We start from the raw sequence: 22,892 nt of genomic DNA on the forward strand, positions 1-22,892 counted from the left end.
TTAAGAATAATCCTTTCTCATGCATATGCAGTCTTTCATCTTTCGTCAAGTAAGACTGACTTGCTGGGATTATTCCCCAATTTTTCCTTAGTTGAATCATAAAAGAAGTCCTGGTTTCATATGGATGAGATTCCTGGGCCTGACATTGATACACAAGGCCAGGGACAGTCATTATTCTCTCACCCTTTGCCCGCTTCCCGTCATCCACCCCCCCTTCCCCACCCCAGCCACCCACATTCACACAAACAGCAAAAGAAGAATGCAAATTTCCAAAGGCCTAATTTAAATTAAGTTCTTCTAGGCAGGAGAACTGAGCCGTCATTCCCCAAATTCCTCTCTGAATTTGGGGAATTTAGTAGTGAGGCCCCACACTCTTCTGAATTGGGGGAATTTAGTAGTGAGGCCCCACACTCTCCTTCTTAATCACTTGCTCCTGCTCCATTTTCCCCACAGCCGCCTTCCCAATTCAGAATATAAAAGTAATCCATTTAGAGAACTGAACATGGTGCTCTCACTTCCTGGTTGCTCAGTGTTATGGATAGGGTTGCATGAAAGCTCATTTAATCCTCGGACCAGAAACAACAGACTTTCCCCACTGTTTGCAGGTCCGGAGCACCAGCGTCGGGTGGACTTTGGGCTACATGCTGAACCTGACCAACATGATCCCATCTGAAGAGCCATTGTCCACACCTCTCTCCCACTCCACATATGTCTTCCTCATGGTCCTCTTCTCCCTGATCCTGGTCATAGTGGTCGTAATAGGCATATTTATCTTTCACAAGCCTTCGTATTTCTGGAAAGACATGGTATAGCAGGAACAGCTGAAATCTGCTGGCTGGAGTGAGAAGAAAACTTGCCCAGGGAGCACTTTCCTCCACAGTGGTGTACAAGGCCAGTGTTGACCAGCATGAAGCTTCCTTGGCTTTTGCTGAAGCCTTTCCATGGGAGGTATTTACCACCCACTGCCTCAAGAACTTCCTGGCAGACATTGTCTCTTTTGTGAGTCTCTCCAAACTCCCCCCCTTTCTCTTTTGTACTCTGTGCTTGTGTAGCTCTTGAAGACCTGCCTCCTTTCATGATAGTTGCTTTATAAAAGAACAATATTGACTTTATCCAGAAGAACTGAGAGTCCTGAGTCCTGTGCTGGGAAGTTGCCCTGGCTAAAAGAAGAATCTTGGGAACTGATTCAGTTGTGGTCTTACAGACCCTTTCTCTCTCCTGTTTCCCATTTATTAAGAAAGCCATCCAATGCCTTTGGAGAAGACAGACACATATCCCATGCCCAGCCTGCCCTTTGCATGGGAGAATTTTCTAGTCTAGGCAAGTATGTGCTAGGGCGAAAGAGTCCTACAAAGGAATTTATGGGATGTGCAGTTAATCCAATAGTTAATCCAAGACAAAAGAGGGATGTGGGTAAGTCACATATTCCTGGGTGATGCCAAAATGCCAGAGTGGGACACCCAGACCAGAGATCATTTAAAAAGCTGCTGTACATATACATAGGCATTCAAATATCAGGGCATATTATCTGGTAGGTGTACACATGTCTGGAAGAAAAATACAGTTACAACACAAGGTCAGGAAAGTGCATCCTCCAACACATCTATTGGGGTTTTGTTTTTATTGCAGTAAAACGCATATAACCTAAAATTCACCATTATGACATATACAATTTAGTGGCATTTAGTACATCACAATGTTGTGCAACTGTCACCAATATCTAATTCCAGAATATTTTCATCACTAAGAAATTATTGGCTGGGGATAAGACCATCCTGTGGTAGGCTTGAACCATCAACCATTTCCATTTAGCCAAGCATGCTAGCCGGTTGCACCACAAAGATGCTCACTGAGTTTTAAAGCCATGCCATATCTTACTGTCCCAGGGTTTAATTTAGTGAAAGAGTTGCATTAGTGAAGAGTGGCATGCCTTTTTTGTTGTCATGGTATTTACACAACAAAATGTGCAAGGAACCACATCTGCAAGTTTTGCTGCCGGTTCTAGGTACTTTTGCTTTAAGCATCTTTGCCATAGACATTTTTGCCACAAACATTTCACTGCAAATAATTGGCTCTAAAGCAATTTTGCCATAAAATATAAAATAATGGAAAATCAAAGAGGGATAATTAAAAGGACATAATGAAACGAATAACAAAATTCAAGACTTATTGTGAAATATAAAATATTTGAGTACATTTAAAGTGTGTGTTGATTCATGGCAATACTGTGCACATAACTGATTTTATTTTGTGGGTTGTATCTAAGCACTTGTCTTCCAAGTCTTTCATTCATAGCATTTTATACTTTTTTTTTTTGCTCATTGATTTGTCTCCTCGTTCTGCATCGTACTTTTTCTTTTTTGCTAAAATTTCTTCCTTCGTAAAGAGCGATGTAAGTTTCCAAATACTTAGAGGCATCTTTGTAACTGAGCTTTGTGTTGTGTTTTGAAAGCTTCTACACGGTTGTTGTTTGTTCTTGGCATATTGTCACGTGTCCATTGACAGATGGTTCCAAAGTTGTGTGGGAAATGTGGGTTCACCTCTGCACCTTCCAGGACCTTGGTCTCTTTCTCCTCCACTGTAGTGTGTTTCAAAATAAGAAACCAACTTTTGGGGCAAATCACTGTCATATGCCAGCTCGATAAAGCCATCAATAATGTCGCCAACTGGAAGAAATGCTAACATATTTCAACCAGTTGAAACCAAACTGTCAAACCAAAAACTGTCAACCAGTTATTTTATCTTTCACAGGGAATTTGCCTTACAGCCAATTAGTTATTCGACGAAAATGTTTGTTGCAGAAGTGCTTGTGGCAGAGATGTCAATGGCAAAGATGCTTATGGTGAAGGTACCTAGAACCCATTTCAAGATGTAATTAATATATGTTACTAATGATATATTTTTTAATATTAAGTCTTTGAAATCTGTTGTGTATATTACACTTACAGCACATCCTAACCAGGACTCCATTTCAAGTACTCAATAGCCACGTGTGGCTAGTGGCTACCATATTGAATAGCACACGTCTAAAAGTACATTCACAGCTAAAAAGACACAGGCAATAACACTTTGTCTTTCTCTTGAGGGGGGAATTTTCTTTAAACAGCTATAGATGCTATAACATTCTTGCTATTATTTATTATATATGAATTTTAACATTATTCTTAACAAGCTTTTAACATCCCAGCTCAGAATTTCACATTACTCCTCAGGTTTTGTTGCCTTTTTTGTGAAGACACAGATGCCTATTATTCAGGCCAAGATGCCTGATGAAAGACCTTTGGGAAATTTAATCTGGATTCAAAGATAATACAAGATAATTGGATGCTTATATTCTATGGTCAAAATGTAAACTTGAATATTAAAGATTAGTCTCTTAATAGCTCACAGAGCAAAGTTTACCATATAATAGTAACGTTACTATTAAAACATATTCTCATTTATTGTCAGTTTGAAAGATGAGCTGAATTTCACTGAAATTGGTCTCATTCCTCTCTGATTCAGAGTCTAATAGTTGCTATCTTGTTAGAACAAGTTGCTCATAGTTAGCCTATGCTAGCCAGGTATTTCTTTCAGTTTGTGCTAGTTTTATAATTTTTTAAAATTTCTTATAACAACCTCAAAATTTCAGTGGCTTACCACAATAAACATTGATTTTTCATGTTCATGGGTCTGCAAGTCAGCTAGTATATCTACTTGCGGTGGTAGGTCTGGTTCAGGCCTGCTCCATATATCTCCCACTCTCCTTGTCTGGTGGCTTCCTGAGCCATGTTCCCATGATGAGTGGTAGGGGCACAAGAAAGGGAGAGAAAATACAGGATGCCTCTTCAGGCCTTGGCCAGGACAGGCCCCTGTCACTTCCATCCACATTCTACTGACCAAAATAAGTCATATGACTAAGCCCAACATTAGGGAGCTGGAGAAACACTGGGAGGAATGGCAGAGTCATGTGGCAAAGGACATGAATAACTAATTCTAACACAGAAAATTCGTGAAACATTGGGCACAACGATTCAATCTACCACAGCGTCTCATTAACTGAAACATAAAGTACGTTTTCTTCAAATTAAAATCTACTTATCTTGCCAAAGAATGTTCTTCTTAAAAAATGTCATTTCTTCTGTGACATCATCAATTACAACTTTTTTTCACAGCCTTAATCAGGGTGCTCTGGCAGCTCCTAAATTAGTCTCACGTTCTAAAATGATAGATTTCCTAAGAGACCATCTATTTATTTTCCTTATATGTTTAGGACAGTGTATAGTTAACTACCCAAGTTTTTATTTGCACAAGAACCTAATACAACTGAACATAATTGGTTTTATCACAGGTATAATGGATTTTTTAATAAAAGGGAAAGGAATGTCTCCAAAAGCCTTCTCTTTCAAAAGTGGCATTTAAGGACTGTGCATGTGGTAAAAGCATTGTTGTACTTTTTGCATTTCTCTAGTTTAAGTAATTTAATTTCTAAATTTAAATCGATGATATAATGATGGCACCACTGTCATCAGCATCTGAGTTGACTTTTTATTTTTATATCCCTTTTGCATGATGAATAGCAGAGAACATGGATTAGTCAATGAGAAGTGAGATACAGTCACCTAAGAAACAACATCATTTCTTATAATGAAGTTCTAAGAAGAGAGGGGAGGAAAGTCATGTGAGCCAGATAGGGAACAGTATGTATTTAGGATGACTTAAACTGAACTCTACCCTTCCTCCTAAACCTGCTCCTCCTCCTGCATTTTATCATGATTAATGCCACCACTGCCTCTAGTAACCAAGATCAGAATCAACTTTATCAATGTTGAAGTGACAGGGGCCTGTCCTGGCCAAGACCTGCCCATTCTGCCTTTGCAGCATTTTTCATTTTGATTCCCCTTTACAATCTTCTTGTTATCACCCCAGTAGAGACCTGATATCAGGAACAGTAAGCTTGTCTCCAAACTATTACTTCCAGATTAATCTTTATAAAAAGTGGGCTTAATCACATTGCTCCTCAACTAAAACTGTTGGTGACTTTCTATTGCCTATGCAATAAGGTCATACTCTCCAACAGACATTCAGGCCCTTTGATCCATGCCTATAAGCTCTCCCAGGCTTACATCCCACTTTACCCTCTGATGTTCCTTACACTCTAGCCAAGGTAGACTGATTCTTTACCCAGAGCTGTTCAGGTTATTTGCTCAACTTGGAGCACCTTTGCCCCACTCTGCGTTTAAGGCTCAGCTCAAATGACCCTTCTTCAGTGAAGTCTTCTCCAAATCTCTAAGTCAGAATAAACTGCTTCTTCCCCGTGCTATCACAGCCCTTTACCTGGGCCTCCATTAGAGCATTCAGACCATTCTATTCAGTATTTGGGTTAAGCTTCTTGGGGACAAGATATGTGACCTATCTCTTTTTGAAAAGTTGGGCTCAGGGGTATTTTAGCAGGAACTAAGGTAACAGTCCTAGTTAATCGCTCTTTCCATTGCCAGATGGGCTGGTCCATACCACTGTTTCTGCATCAGTATCCTTATTTATGTTATCTCTTGACATGACCATCCTCTTCCTCCAGCTTGTAAGGACCAGCTCAACTCCTGACTCCCCAGTGAAGCCCTCTTTGATTTTACCCACATTGAACTTTCCCTTCTGGACCATGCATTTAGTTTCAACAGAGCTCACTGCATGGGAATTGATTGTACATATTATGAAAGTAGAATTTTAAGGATTAGAATGTACCTTAAAAGGTGATGTTTATCAAAATTAGATGTGTATATGACTTACCCAGGGGTCTTGTTGAAGTAAAAATTACTTAATTTTAATTAATAAAAAATGATTCAGTAGGTCTGGGGTGAGGCTGAGGTGTTCTACATTTCTAACAAGCTGCCAGGTAATGCCACTACAACTGTATGGGGACCAAACTTTGGGTATCAAAGATCTAGATTACTTTCCCATTCCATGGAGTTCCTTCTAATGGCTCTCAGATAAGTGGCCATCTACTGCCTGACTGCCATGCTTCATTTGGCAGCCTGTTCCACAGTGGGCCAGCTCGACTGCCATTTACAAAGCTTACTCTCTCTGCTACACAACAACCCCCAAGTGTTTCTTCCTTTGTCAGTTTTCTGTGCCTCAGGAGTTTTCTGTTTGTGCTGCGCTCTGCCTTTGGGGAGCCACTGCCTGGCACTCAAGTGAAGAACTGGTGTGCCTCAGAGGGATTTCTCCCAGCTCTTCACCCTGCCCCTAGCCTTCAGTTACTGCCTCTGTGCTCTTGGTAGAACCCTGTGGGAAAGAGCTGGAAGGCGATCCATAATGCACGCCTACATGCAACCTTTAAAGGTTCTTTAAAATTTCTGCTGGTTTCTTATTATTTTTGTCTCTGATAGCTTTTTCCTTTGCTGTCACTCTACCAAGGATGAAAGAGTTCTGATGGGTTTTAAATACTGTGATTTTGTAGTCTAGCCAGCTGGGTAGAAGCTACAATCTCTTGCCATATGCACACAAGAATTATTTGTAAAATGAAAAAAAATGAATCATAAGGAAATTATTTTTTACAAAGTTTACAACCAGAAATGCAATTCATTAGCATATGTAACTAAAAGTACAGCCTCAATAAATTAGATTTCTGATTTTGAAAAAGCAACAATTATATATGCTCCACACTGTTAGTTTCCTTATATTTATAAATACTCTTAAATATGTTAAAAAATGTAGATGGCTCATTTTGTAATAACACAAGTTGCCTTTTGACATACAACTTAAATTTTCTATTATGAAATGATTTTTGGCCAAGTAACAATGAAAAAGGGGCAAAGATAGGTAAATGGTGGGCTGTTTGTAAAGTGAACGACTCAATACCAATTGAACTTTTCTCTGATGGTAAATCATAACGCTCTCTCTAAAGCTCATCAGTATACAGGCATACATATTTATAATCAGTAGCTTAAAAATATGACTTTGTGTGCTATTCTGTACCTCTTGGATTTTTACCTTACATTAGTCAACCGAACCACCTTTTAGGAATACGCATGAAGATGGAAGTCCCTGTGAAGAATATGGTGTGAATCTGCTCTGTCTCCTGCAGTTAAATCCATTTGAAGGATATATTCTTCGATTATCATCTGGACAGAGAGGTCTAAATAGAAACAAGTTATTTTTAACTTTTTATTATGAGAATTTTCAAACACAAAGTAGAATAATGCAATACACATCCATGTGCCCATTACAGAATTCGTCAATTGTCATCATTTTGCTAATCTTGCAGAAACAAGTGTTAATTATAATCAGAGATAAAACAGGATTCAAACTTCGTGGAAAAGAGTAAAATATACTTTTTTACCAACAGTCAAATGGTGAAAGTGGGCAGAATCATTGCATGGTGCAACATGGTAAAGTACATAGAGGGTTAAGGTCCTTAACAGAAGGATGCATCTTGCATGAAAGAAGGTGGGACATATTTTATAGGCCCCTCTTCAAGCTGCAGGAAGAATCAGGACCACAGCTACACTTGCCTATTTATTTTTTAGATTATGAAGTTAAAGAGAATAGCAGAATCATTCTGGTATAGCAGCAAATCAATGGATTACGTTACTTATAGATAGTCTCTTCTAAAATATTCCTTTGACACTGAGAAGCTGAAGAAGGCTAATGAATCACCTATTTTAAATTGTAATTTTTGCTTTTCATGTATGTTTAAACCTAAAACCTCTCTTTTAGTACGACTGAAATATACCTTCGTGAGATAAGTCTAGCACGTTTTTAATGTAAATATTCAATAGTTTCTATAAAGATCCCTGTTTTTCTCCCTGCTACAGTCCCTTCTTATCCAAATTGTTAATATGCTGTGTTACTTAGGCCTGCCAGTGCTGGGTAAGCTAAAAGGAAGAGGGCAGGAAGAATTCTGTCTTTGCTGTCATCTGGCTTTCCTCCCCCTTCAAAACAAGGTCTCTTTTAATCTATCTAAAATTTTCCTTTAGGTTTTTTCCACCTAAGCAGACTATCTTTGAGCCATTTTTTTTTTAAACAACTTTATTGGAGTATCATTACTTTACAATGCTGTGTTAGTTTCTGCTGCATAACAAAGTGAATCAGCTATATGTATACATATATCCCCATATCCCCTTGCTTTTGTGTCTCCCTCCCACCCTCCCTATCCCACCCCTCTAATTGGCCACAAAGCACCGAGCTGTTCTCCCTGTGCTATGCAGCTGCTTCCCACTAGCTATCTTTTTACATTTGGTAGTGTATATATGTCAATGCCACTCTCTCACTTCGTCCCAGCTTACCCTTTCCCCTCCCCGTGTCCTCAAGTCCATTCTCTACATCTGCGTCTTTATTCCCAACCTGCCCCTAGGTTCATCAGAATCTTTTTTTTTTTTTTTTTTTTTAGATTCCATATGTATGTGTTAGCATACAGTATTAGTTTTTCTCTTTGTGACTTACTTCGCTCTGTTTGGCAGACTATAGGTCCATCCACCTCACTACAAATAATTTCGTTTCTTTTTACGGCTAATATTCCATTGAATATATGTGCCACATCTTCATTATGCATTCATCTGTCAATGGACATTAGGTTGCTTCCATGTCCTGGCTATTGTAAACAGTGCTGCAATGAACATTGTGGTACATGACTCTTTTTGAATTATGGTTTTCTCAGGGTATATGCCCAATAGTGGGATTGCTGGGTCGTATGGTAGTTCTATTTTTAGCTTTTTAAGGAACCTCCATACTGTTCTCCATAGTGGCTGTAGCAATTTACATTCCCACCAACAGTGCAGAAGGGTTCCCTTTTCTCCATACCCTCTCCAGCATTTATTGTTTGTAGATTTTTTGATGATGGCCATTCTGACTGGTGTGAGGTGATACCTCATTGTAGTTTTGATTTGCATTTCTCTAATGATTAGTGATGTTGAGCATCCTTTCATGTGTTTGTTGGCAATCTGTTTTCTTTGGAGAAATGTCTATTTAGGTCTTCTGCTCATTTTTGAATTGGGTTGTTTGTTTTTTTGATATTGAGCTGCATGAGCTGCTTGTATATTTTGCAGATTAATCCTCTGTCAGTTGCTTCGTTTGCAAATATTTTCTCCCATTCTGACGGCTGTCTTTTCATCTTATGTTTTCCTTTGCTGTGCAAAAGCTTTTAAGTTTCATTAGGCCCCATTTGTTTATTTTTGTTTTTATTTCCATTTCTGTAGGAGGTGGGTCAAAAAGGATCTTGCTGTGATTTATGTCATAGAGTGTTCTGCCTATGTTTTCCTCTAAGAGTTTTATAGTGTCTGGCCTTACATTTAGGTCTTTAATCCATTTTCAGTTTATTTTTGTGTATGGTGTTAGGAAGTGTTCTAATTTCATTCTTTTGCATGTAGCTGTCCAGTTTTCCAAGCACCACTTACTGAAGAGACTGTCTTTTCTCCATTGTATATTCTTACCTCCTTTATCAAAGAAAAGGTGACCATATGTGCGTGGGTTTATCTCTGGGTTTTCTATCCTGTTCCACTGATCTATATTTCTGTTTTTGTGCCAGTACCATACTGTCTTGATTACTGTAGCTTTGTAGTATAGTCTGAGGTCAGGGAGTCTGATTCCTCCAGCTCCATTTTTCTTTCTCAAAATTGCTTTGGCTGTTTGGGGTCTTTTGTGTTTCCATACAAATTGTGAAATTTTTTTTCTAGTTCTGTGAAAAATGGAATTGGTAGTTTGATAGGGATTGCACTGAATCTGTAGATTGCTTTGGGTAGTAGAGTCATTTTGACAATGTTGATTCTTCAAATCCAAGAACATGGTATATCTCTCCATCTGTTTGTATCATCTTTAATTTCTTTCATCAGTGTATTCTGGTTTTCTGCATACAGGTCTTTTGTCTCCTTAGGTAGGTTTATTCCTAGGTATTTTATTCTTTTTGTTGCAGTGGTAAATGGGAATGTCTCCTTTATTTCTCTTTCAGATTTTTCATCATTAGTGTATAGGAATGCAAGAGATTTCTGTGCATTAATTTTGTATCCTGCTACTTTACCAAATTTATTGATTAGCTCTAGTACTTTTCTGGTAGAATCTTTAGGATTCTCTATGTATAGTATCATGTCATCTGCAAACAGTGACAGTTTTACTTCTTCTTTTCCAATTTGGATTCCCTTTATATCTTTTTCTTCTCTGATTGCTGTAGCTAAAACTTCCAAAACTATGTTGAATAATAGTGGTGAGAGTGGGCAACCTTGTCTTATTCCTGATCTTAGTGGAAATGTTTTCAGTTTTTCACCATTGAGAACGATTATACATCACTTGAGGGTGCTGATCATTAAGAAGTCTTGACTTTTTCCCAGGCCTGTGGGGGAAAATATGCTATAAGTCCTTAGTATTCTAACAGTAAGTGAAGGATAAATGCTAAGTTACTAGCAAAGTCTCCCATTATTCAAGTCAGCAGAACACAATTTTGTTGTGATGTCCCCTAAATTGGGAGGGATGTGCCACATTTTAACTTTCCTTCTTTGTATCTGCTAATGAGCACAAAATTCTCTCTTGCAGCTATCAACTTGTAAATTTCCAAACAAAAGTGTGCTGGTATTAAACAGAATAGTTTTTTTTCTGAAAGTTGGTGAACAACACATTTCACAACATCTTTTCATTTAAAGGACTATTTCATAACCAGATCACTTTTACCACAATTTATATGATATGGGTTAAGGAAATAATCTTAAAAATATGGCTGATGACATGCTGGATTACTGAACTGACTTCATGTCACAAAATATAATAAAAAATATATTGATTTTTATATAATTATTCCTAAGATCTATTAATAGATTATAATAGAAAATATTTAATATAAATACATTTGGGCTGTTTCCAATTTTTGACTATTATAAATAAAGCCACTATGAGCATTCATATCAGTTTTTTGTGTAAACACAAGTTTTCATTTTTCTAGGATAGATGCTCAAGACTGCAACTGCTGGGTCAGATGTTAAATCCATTTTTAGTTTTATAGGGAACTGCATAATTACATAGGGAACTACAGAACTACATATAGGGAACTACATAAACATAAAAATACACCAACTTGATACAGAGTTTAAAAGAGGAATAGATAGCATTTGGAATGACAAAAAGATAACTATTAAAAACACAGGATGAGATATTATAATTGACCACAAAGTCAGAACCTTGCTTTCCAGCAACAAGAAAAGGAAAGTTTAATTAAAAAACAACAACAAAAAACCCCCAAACTAAACAACAAAAAACCGTAATATTGTCTTAAAAAAACCCAAATGAATGGGAGAAAATATTTGCAAATGATATGACTGATAAGGGGTTAATATCCAATATATATAAACAGCTCATACAACTCAGTATCAAAAAAACAAACAACCTGATTTTAAAAATGGGCAGAACACCTGAATAGGCATTTTTCCAAAGAAGATACACAGATGGCCAACAGGCACATGAAAAGATGCTCAACATCAGTAATCAACAGAGAAATGAAAATCAAAACCACAATGAGATATCACCTCACACCTGTCAGATGGTCATCATCAAAAAGACCACAGATAACAAGTGTTGGTGAGAATGTGAAGAAAAGGGAACCCTAGTACATTGCTCGGAATGTAAATTGGTACAGCCACTGTGGAAAACAGTATAGAGGTTCCTCAAAAAACTAAAAATAGAACTACCATATGATCCAGCAATTCCATTCCAGAGTATATATCCAAAGAAAACAAAAACACTAAATTTCAAAAGATATATGCACCCCATATTTGTGGTGACAAAAGTTTTTAGAGAAGATTTGATTATCAATAGAAGGATGGTAGAATAAACTAATGTATAGTTTTGGACCATTATATAACTTTTACCAGGAATGAGTTCAGTCTTTATTGACCTGATGGAATGTCTATAATATACTATTAAGGAACAGTATTCATTGAAGGGTAATATGTACTGTTTGAGATCCCATTTTTATTTATTATTATTATTATTATTATTAATTTTTTTTTTTTGCGGTAGGCGGGCCTCTCACTGTTGTGGCCTCTCCCGTTGCGGAGCACAGGCTCCGGACACGCAGGCTCAGCGGCCATGGCACACGGGCCCAGCCGCTCCGCGGCATGTGGGATCTTCCCGGACCAGGGCACGAACCCGTGTCCCTTGCATCGGCAGGTGGACTCTCAACCACTGCGCCACCAGGGAAGCCCTATTTTTTATTTAAAAATTAAAAAAAATTTTATTTTTGGCTGGGCTGCGGCTCATGGGATCTTAGTTCCCCAACCAGAGATTGAACCCGGGCCACGGAAGTGAAAGTGCCGAGTTTAAGTGCCAAGTTTTAACCCTTGAAGAGAAGGAAAACAATACTTAAAAATCTTTATTTGAAATTTTGATTCTTATGGGAAAACGGAACATACCTCTGGATGGACATGAAGCTGATGAAATCCCAGAAGGTCTCTTTACTCCTGATAACTTTCAAGCACTGCCTGAGTACCGGATCAATTCTGGCGAAGAGGTTCTGAGAAAGCGCTTTGAGACAACAGCAGTTAACACATTGTTCAAAAACATAGCAGAAACAGATGCTAGAGATCTGTAAGAGCTGCATTCGGGAAGAAACCCTCAGAGAAGTGGAAGACTCTCACTTCTTTTCCATCCTCACTGACGATGTGGTGGACATAACAGGGAAAGAGTACCTGCCTGTGTTGGTGAGGTTTGTTGACGAAGCTCACAACCTGAGAGAGGAATCTGTGGGCTTCCTGCCTTATGAAACTGATGCAGAAATTTTGGGTATGAAATTTCACACTATGATTAACTGAGAAGTGGGGATTCAACATAGAGTACTGTCGTGGCCAGGCTTACATTGTGTCCAGTGGATTTTCTTCCAAAATGCAAGTTGTTGCTTCTAGACTTTTAGAGAAATATCCCCAAGGTATCTACACACTCTGCTCTTCCTGTGCCTTAAATATGTGGTTGGCAAAATCACTGCCTGTTATGGGAGTATCTGTCGCATTAGGAACAATTGAGGAAGTTTGTTCTTTTTTCCATCTATCACCACAACTGCTTTTAGAGCTTGACAATGTAATTTCTGTCCTTTTTCAGAACAATTAAGAAAGGGGCAAAGAACTGAAGGAAATTTGCCATTCTCCAGTGGACAGGCAGGCATGATGCTTTTGAAATCTTAGTGGACCTCCTACAAGCACTTGTTGTATGTTTAGATGGTATAAAGAGTGTCACAAATGTTAGATGGAATAACTGTATAGCTGGCCGAGCATTTGTACTCTGTAGTGCGGTAACAGATTTTGATTTCATCGTTACCATTGTTGTTCTTAAAAATGTTCTATCTTTTACAACAGCCTTTGGGAAAAATCTTCAGGGGCAAACTTCTGATGTCTTCTTTGCAGCCAGTAGTTTGACTGCAGTGCTGCATTCACTAAATGAAGTGATGGAAAATATCGAAGTTTATCATGAATTTTGGTTTGAGGAAGCCACAAATTTGGCAACCAAACTTGATATTCAGATGAAACTCCCAGGGAAATTTCACAGAGCTCAGCACAGTAACCTGGAATCTCAGCTAACCTCTGAGAGTTACTATAAAGAAACTCTTAAGTGTTCCAACAGTGGAACACATTATTCAGGAACTGAAAGATATATTCTCAGAACAGCACCTCAAAGCTCTTAAATGCTTATATCTGGTACCCTCTGTCATGGGACAGCTCAAATTCAATACATCAGAGGAGCATCATGCTGACATGTACAGAAGTGATTTACCTAATCCTGACACACTCTCTGCTGAGCTGCATTGTTGGAGAATCAAGTGGAAACATGGAAAATTATAGAACTTCCATCCACTATTTATGAAGCTCTTCCTCTGGCAGACATCAAGATTTTCCTAATGTTTACGCATTGCTCAGGGTCCTACGTATTCTTCCTGTGATGAAGGTTGAGAATGAACGCTATGAAAATGGGCAAAAGCATCTCAAAGCATACCTGAGGAACACTTTGACAGACCAAAGGTAAAGTAACTTGGCTTTGCTGAACATAAATTTGGATATAAAACACGATTTGGATTTAATGGTGGATACATATATCAAACTCTATAGAAGTAAGTCAGAGCTTCCTATAGATAATTCAGAAACCATTGAAAATACCTAAGAGACTTTTAAAATAGCCTCTCTCTTATATTTGATATTTGAAGAAATCTGTAAGCAATCTAAAAATAAGTTGTAAGGTGTACGTAGGCCACTTAATCACTGAATATCTTGACCTGTAGGCCTCCCATTGAGTACATTAGTCATTGATAATCTGCGTGTTTAAATGGCCTGTTTGAAGTCCCATGCTTTGGAGACCTAACTGTTCTTCCAGAAGATAGCATTGAAAGTACCATGTTACACTCTGTGTGATCTCTGCTAATGGCACTTTGGAATTGTATTAGTTAAGTCATTTTAGACATTAACATTTATCACTGTGGATCCAATTGTCAGGTATTGAGTTATCAGTTCTTTGAAGAAATAAATTTTGAGGAGGTATGGGTGGAAGGAATACATTTTATAAACATTACAGTGAAGCTCATGACTGACCTTTGAATAGTAGGAGTTTTAAGTATGCTGTTAAAAATCTGTAAGGGACTCTTAAGAAAATTATCAGACTGTAAGAGAAACGTGAGCTTGCCAAACAAGGATTTCAGTGTAGATTCTGTCTTTATCAAATGAACTTAAAGTAACAAGTTATAGTTAAAGTTTGAATGGAAGAGCCTGCCATTGTTGTTCCACATCTGGTTGTTGTTTATATTCCTTTATTGAGCCTACATCTTCATAAGCTTTTTGGCAGGTATATGTTGAACACTTCTGTTTCATGGTCAAGACAGGATCAGAGGCCATGGATACTGACAACTGATTTGTCTGTTTTTTTCTGTCTTTTTCCATGATCTACTGCCTCATCTTGATTTATAAGCAAAACCTAGAAAACCTACAAAAATAAGTGTTTTGTAGTTTATCTAGGAATAATACAGAAAATATTGCTGTAATTTTTGGTGAAGAAAATCAATTTTGTATAGCTTTTATCAACCTAAACAAAATGTGAATTTTGTTTTTAAAAACAAGTGGGGTAGGGCTTCCCTGGTGGCGCAGTGGTTGAGAGTCTGCCTGCCGATGCAGGGGACGTGGGTTCGTGCCCCGGTCCGGGAAGATCCCACGTGCCGCGAAGCAGCTGGGCCCGTGTGCCATGGCCGCTGAGCCTGCGCGTAAGGAGCCTGTGCTCCGCAACGGGAGAGGCCACAACAGTGAGAGGCCCGCGTAAAAAAAAAAAAAAAAAAAAAAAGTGGGGTAGAAAGTTTAAGGAACGATAAAAGAACAGTAGCTGTGAGTAGGAAAAGGAAAAAATGGCTAGCTACATTATAGACCATGACAAATCATCACCACAATAATCTGGCTATGTGATTTTCACTACTAGAATTTAGTTACATTTATATATATATATCAGTTGAAAAAGCAAATGGCTAAACTGAACTAGGGTGGAGAGTATGCTGGGAAAAAGTGGAAGCAAGACAAAAGGCAAGGAAAGTTTAGATACTAGTGTGAATAAATAATAAACCAAGTAATGTGGCTAGACAAGGAAGAAAGTTAATCTATTGACAGAGACTACCGATGATAAAATGGTAGTCAAGAGACAGGGTCTTCATGAGGTGAGGGATTAAATATAGAAAAATAAGGGAGAGGGAGAGATGAAGAAGGAGAAGAGAAGAAGAAGGAGAGGAGAAGGTTAGACTTTAGGATTTTTAATATTGAACAGTCTTAGATGTTATGGTCCTGCAGTCAGTTAAGGGAATTTAGGGTGCTGAACCTGTGATACACGTGAAGTTTTCTGGGTGTTTACCAAGTATGACAGAACGTAGAGGCAGTGTACGATTTACCGATCTCTGGATCTTAAATGAAACTTTCATAATACTGTTTCGGTGCCGAGCTGCCAAAGACATTGGGACTTTATTTGGTTATTAAGGTTAACATCAGTATTAGTTTTGGTGACTATACTATTAAAAGATAAAAACTCTAAGAAACTCAGGTAATTAATGAATCTCAAAATAAAAAGATTGATAATGTTTATACTCTTCTGTCATTAATATATACATTTAGAAAATAAAATCAAAGCTGAAAAACTCATCAGAGACTCACACAAGATAACTGTAAATTTCAAAGGCGAACTAAAGGTTACCCCTTGAAGCATGAGTACAGTTCGGAACAGAAAACAGTATTTTAACCTCTAGAATGTACGTTTATAGAACACTGCTTAAAAATGTAAATCAATTTTGAATATTTACATTAGAGGGTGAGGTCCCAGCTTAAACTCACCCAGTGTTTGGCAAGAATCATGTATGACAGCACTCTGTTCCCAATTTTCAGGATTCACGGACTTCATCCCCCTCATCCCCATACAGGGCTACAACTGCCCTTCTCATGGCAGACCCTCTGGTTTTGTGCCAGAAAAGCTCTGAAAAATGGGCAAATAAGTAGAGTAAGAGGGAGACACAGCTGTATGGAATTGAAGATCCCAGCTGTTTTGGATATGAGTATGGAACTCAGTGTGGTTATTCTGTCACAACATATATAATCCCACTAGGACGCAAATATAGCAAAGAACAGAATTTTACTTGGAAAGAGAGTGGGTCCAAAGTGTAACTACCAGGAACTGCTCTTATATGAGGAAAGTGTCTCAAAGTAAAGAAATAAGGCAGAGAGCTTAATAAAAGAGTTTTCCATTTGGATCAAATAAACAGAGAACATCTCTGAAATACATTTCTAAAAACTTTAGAAATCCATGGGAAAATGAATTTTTATTTCAAAAAACAAAAGCAGACCATCTGTCTCCAAATTTAGATGACTATAATACTTCAAATCTGATGCGATCAAAGTATGTTAAGCAGCAGGGTTTAGCAAAGGTCATTTCTCACCTCTCTCTATCTTCTCTCTTTTACTACCATCATCCCTATCCCTCTCCCCCTCCCCCCCCAAAAACCCCTCATGTCAAAATATTCTATAATTTAAAAGGCAATTGTACATTTTTTTGTTCTTTTCTAAATCGACCCCAATCACAGTATCTCTTCTCTGTGGCCATATATTTCCCCTCCCCCTCCCCCACTTTGGGAAGAGAGGTCACTGGCAGGTAAAAGTAAATCTGTACCTCCAGATAAGAAAATTGCTGCTTTAGAGTTATTGCAACTAATTTGTTTAATGGTTTTACATTTAACAAAGCACTTTCATATTTCACGGTCACATTTCACATAATCCCAGGTGGCAGGCAGGAGAGGGAATATTATGATCATCCAGGTGGTTCAGATGACAAAACTGCAGCTTAAAGGACTCTAGGGATATCTGAGGCAGATTCATCTTCTGAGGCTGACATCACGGAAGGTAACCGCACCTCTTGACAAAACAGTCCTTCACAGCACTGTCTGGAAACAGTAATATAAATTAAGGTCCTTCTTCCCTCTTACCCTATATAGCTGGAGTTGCAAATTCAGACGCCAGGCAGGATGACACATCTAAGTAAAACATGCCCCAAATAAAGAAACGATAAAATGAAAAGGTAATTTACACTAAGCCTCAGTGCTGAAGGGGCCAGAGGGGGGTGATGGTAAATGGGAGGACTGGACAACCAGAGAGGCTTTCTGTTCATAGCGAAGAGAGCTGCAAATCACTTACAACTGAATATTGCCTTGGATGACTGCCATGTACAGATCTGGTTTTTCTAAGTCTGATTTTTCAAGAAATATAGACTTTTATGTTAAGTCTCCTGACCTTTAAATGACAGAAACTTAAAAAAAAAAAAAACTGAATCAAAACACTTTGGCAAGTGAGATTTGGCCCACTAGTTTGAGATATCCGCTGGACTGATACTGCTTTCCTCTTCTTCCCCCCAAAACACATAATGCTCTTTAAACTTGAATATATTTAGGGTTGATATTTTTCCCCCTCTGAACTATGTCTACGATTAGAGCTCAAATCCTACCTCTATTTAGCCTGTTCGTTATTTGGGCCTATATAGTTCATAACAATTAGGTGTAGTCATAATGATACATCTCAGAGTGTTCTTGTCCTCACGTTGAGCCACAGCCACCCTCAGCCTCTGCAGGAGACCCGCCAACACTAGCAGTCTTTGAGGGATTGCAGTATGACTCCATTTCCTTGGTGCATCCATAAAATGGTTATTGAGTGAAGACAGTGAAGATTATTGACAACGATACCCTGCTTTTCTGATGGCCTTCTTCAGGAAGTTGTGATTTTTAAGCCGTGTGGATGAAAGGCTCTTGGTGCTGCAGCCAGGAGTGAGTGCTGTGCCTCTGACGTGGGAGAGCCAACTTCAGGACACTGGTCCACAAGAAACCTTCCAGCTCCACGTAATATCAAACGGCAAAAATCTCCCAGAGATCTCCATCTCAATACCAAGACCCAGCTTCACTCAACGACCAGCAAGTTACAGTGCTGGACACCCTATGCCAAACAACTAGCAAGACAGGAACACAACCCCACCCATTAGCAGAGAGGCTGCCTAAAATCATAAGGCCACAGACACCCCAAAACACACCACCAGACGTGGACCTGCCCACCAGAAAGACAAGATCCAGCCTCATCCAGCAGAACACAGGCACTAGTCCCCTCCACCAGGAAGCCTACACAACCCACTGAACCAAACTCAGCCACTGGGGGCAGACACCAAAAACAACGGGAACTACGAACCTGCAGCCTGCAAAAAGGAGACCCCAAACACAGTAAGATAAGCAAAATGAGAAGATAGAAAAACACAGCAGATGAAGGGGCAGGGTAAGAACCCACCAGACCTAACAAATGAAGAGGAAATAGGCAGTCTACCTGAAAAAGAATTCAGAATAATGATAGTAAAGATGATCCAAAATCTTGGAAATAGAATAGAGAAAATGCAAGAAACATTTAACAAGGACCTAGAAGAACTAAAGAGGAAACAAGCAATGATGAACAACATAATAAATGAAATTAAAAATACTCTAGAAGGGATCAATAGCAGAATAACTGAGACAGAAGAACGGATAAGTGACCTGGAAGATAAAATAGTGGAAATAACTACCACAGAGCAGAATAAAGAAAAAAGAATGAAATGAAATGAACTGAGGACAGTCTCAGACACTTCTGGGACAACATTAAACGCACCAACATTCGAATTATAGGGGTCCCAGAAGAAGAAGAGAAAAAGAAAGGGACTGAGAAAATATTTGAAGAGATTATAGTTGAAAACTTCCCTAATATGGGAAAGGAAATAGTTAATCAAGTCCAGGAAGCACAGAGAGTCCCATACAGGATGAATCCAAGGAGAAACATGCCAAGACACATATTAATCAAACTATCAAAAATTAAATACAAAGAAAACATATGAAAAGCAGCAAGGGAAAAACAACAAATAACAGACAAGGGAATCCCCATAAGGTTAACAGCTGATCTTTCAGCAGAAACTCCGCAAACCAGAAGGGATTGCAGGACATATTTAAAGTGATGAAGGAGAAAAACCTACAACAAAGAATACTCTACCCAGCAAGGATCTCATTCAGATTTGATGGAGAAATTAAAACCTTTACAGACAAGGAAAAGGTAACAAAATTCAGCACCACCAAACCAGCTTTACAACAAATGCTAAAGAAACTTCTCTAGGCAAGAAACACAAGAGAAGGAAAAGACCTACAATAACAAACCCAAAACAATTAAGAAAATGGGAATAGGAACATACATATCAGTAATTACCTTAAATGTAAATGGATTAAATGCTCCCACCAAAAGACAGACTGGGGCTTCCCTGGTGGTGCAGTGGTTAGGGGTCCGCCTGCCAGTACAGGGGACGCGGGTTCGTGCCCCGGTCCAGGAGGATCCCACATGCTGTGGAGCGGATAGGCCTGTGAGCCATGGCCACTGGGCCTGCACGTCCAGAGCCTGTGCTCCGCAACGGGAGAGGCCGCATTGGTGGGAGGCCCACGTACCGCAAAAAAAAAAAAGATACAGACTGGCTGAATGGATACAAAAACAAGACCCATATATATGCTGTCTACAAGAGACCCACTTCAGACCTAGGGACACATACAGACTGAAAGTGAGGGGATGGAAAAAGATATTCCATGCAAATGGAAATCAAAAGAAAGCTGGAGTAGCAATTCTCATATCAGACAAAATAGACTTTAAAATAAAGACTATTAGAAGAGACAAAGAAGCACACTACATAATGATCAAGGGATCGATCCAAGAAGAAGATATAACAATTGTAAATATTTATGCACCCAACATAGGAGCACCTCAATACATAAGGCAAATACTAACAGCCATAAAAGGGGAAATTGACAGTAACACAATCATAGTAGGGGACTTTAACACCCCACTTTCACCAATGGACAGATCATCCAAAATGAAAATAAATAAGGAAACACAAGCTTTAAATGATACATTAAACAAGATGGACTTAATTGATATTTATAGAACATTCCATCCAAAAACAACAGACTACACATTTTTCTCAAGTGCTCATGGAACATTCTCCAGGATAGATCATATCTTGGGTCACAAATCAAGCCTTGGTAAATTTAAGAAAATTGAAATTGTATGAAGTATCTTTTCCAACCACAACGCTATGAGACTACATATCAATTACAGGAAAAGATCTGTAAAAAATACAAACACATGGAGGCTAAACAATACACTACTTAATAACGAAGTGATCACTGAAGAAATCAAAGAGGAAATCAAAAAATATCTAGAAACAAATGACAATGGAGACACGACGACCCAAAACCTATGGGATGCAGCAAAAGCAATTCTAAGAGGGGAGTTTATAGCAATACAATCCTACCTTAAGAAACAAGAAACATCTCGAATAAACAACCTAACCTTGAACCTAAAGCAATTAGAGAAAGAAGAACAAAAAAACCCCAAAGTTAGCAGAAAGAAAGAAATCATAAAGATCAGAACAGAAATAAATAAAAAAGAATTAAAGGAAACGATAGCAAAGATCAATAAAACTAAAAGCTGGTTCTTTGAGAAGATAAACAAAATTGATAAACCATTAGCCAGACTCATCAAGAAAAAAAGGGAGAAGGTTCAAATCAATAGAATTAGAAATGAAAAAGGAGAAGTAACAACTGACACTGCAGAAATACAAAAGATCATGAGAGCTTACTACAAGCAACTCTATGCCAATAAAATGGACAACCTGGAAGAAATGGACAAATTCTTAGAAATGCACAACCTGCCAAGATTGAATAAGGAAGAAACAGAAAATATGAACAGATCAATCACAAGCACTGAAATTGAAACTGTGATTAAAAATCTTCCAACAGAGCTTTCCTGGTGGCGCAGTGGTTGGTAGTCCGCCTGCCGATGCAGGGGATGCGGGTTTGTGCCCCGGTCTGAGAGGATCTTGCGTGCCGCGAAGCAGCTGGGCCCGTGAGCCATGGCCGCTGAGCCTGTGCGTCCGGAGCCTGTGCTCCGCAGCGGAAAAGGCCATGGCAGTGAGAGGCCCGTGTACAGCACCAAAAAAAAAAAATATCCAGCTACAAAAGCCCAGGACCAGATGGATTCACAGGCGAATTCTATCAAACATTTAGAGAAGAGCTAACACCTATCCTTCTCAAACTCTTCCAAAATATAGCAGAGGGAGGAACACTCCCAAACTCATTATACGAGGCCACCATCACCCTGATACCCAAACCAAACAAAGATGTTGCAAAGAAAGAAAACTACAGGCCAATATAACTGATGAACATAGATGCAAAAATCTTCAACAAAATACTAGCGAACAGAATCCAACAGCACATTAAAAGGATCATAGACCATGATTAAGTGGGGTTTATTCCAGGAATGCAAGGATTCTTCAATATATGCAAATCAATCAATGTGGTACACCATATTAACAAATTGAAGGAGAAAAGCCATATGATCATCTCCATAGATGCAGAGAAAGCTTTTGACAAAATTCAACACCTATTTATGATAAAAACCCTGCAGAAAGTAGGCATAGAGGGAACTTTCCTCAACATAATAAAGGCCATATATGACACACCCACAGCCAACATCGTCCTCAATGGTGAAAAACTGACAGCATTTCCACTAAGATCAGGAATAAGACAAGGTGGCCCACTCTCACCACTCTTATTCAATATAATTTTGTAAGTTTTAGCCACAGGAATCAGAGAAGAAAAGGAAATAAAAGGAATCCAAATCGGAAAAGAAGAAGTAAAGCTGTCACTGTTTGCAGATGACATGACACTATACATAGAGAATCCTAAAGATGCTACCTGAAAACTACTAGAGCTAATCAATGAATTTGGTAAAGTAGCAGGATACACAATTAATGCACAGAAATCTCTGGCATTGCTATACACTAATGATGAAAAATCTGAAAGTGAAATTAAGAAAACACTCCCATTTACCATTGCAACAAAAAGAATAAAATATCCAGGAATAAACCTCCCTAAGGATACAAAAGACCTGTATGCAGAAAATTATAAGACACTGATGAAAGAAATTAAAGAAGAGACAAATAGATGGAGAGATAAACCATGTTCTTGGATTGGAAGAATCAACATTGTGAAAATGACTATACTACCCAAAGCAATCTACAGATTCAATGCAATCCCTATCAAACTACCACTGGCATTTTTCACAGAAGTAGAAAAAAAATTTCACAATTTGTATGGAAACACAAAAGACCCCAAATAGCCAAAGCAATCTTGAGAACGAAAAACAGAGCTGGAGGAATCAGGCTCCCTGACTTCAGACTATACTACAAAGCTACAGTAATCAAGACAGTATGGTACTGGCACAAAAACAGAAATATAGATCAATGGAACAGGACAGAAAGCCCAGAGATAAACCCACGCACATATGGTCACCTTATCTTTGATAAAGAAGGCAGGAATGTACAGTGGAGAAAGGACA

The 22,892-nt window shown here is 38.6% G+C and overlaps 1 protein-coding gene across 1 annotated transcript in view; it reads left to right on the forward strand.

The window, feature by feature from the left end:
• ENTPD1 (ectonucleoside triphosphate diphosphohydrolase 1) overlaps window positions 1-3,631 on the forward strand; it is an 85,596-nt gene extending 81,965 nt beyond the window's left edge. The window contains exon 10 of the mRNA XM_082673430.1: window positions 606-3,631. Within this exon, the coding sequence (XP_082529556.1) occupies window positions 606-812 (207 nt within the window). The 3' untranslated portion in view covers window positions 813-3,631. The remainder of the gene's footprint in view (window positions 1-605) is intronic.
• The last annotated feature ends 19,261 nt before the right edge of the window (window positions 3,632-22,892 follow it).

Source organism: Grampus griseus, assembly GCF_964374135.1.
Source record: "Grampus griseus genome assembly, chromosome: 16".
In the NCBI taxonomy this organism is placed as follows: Eukaryota; Metazoa; Chordata; class Mammalia; order Artiodactyla; family Delphinidae; genus Grampus; species Grampus griseus.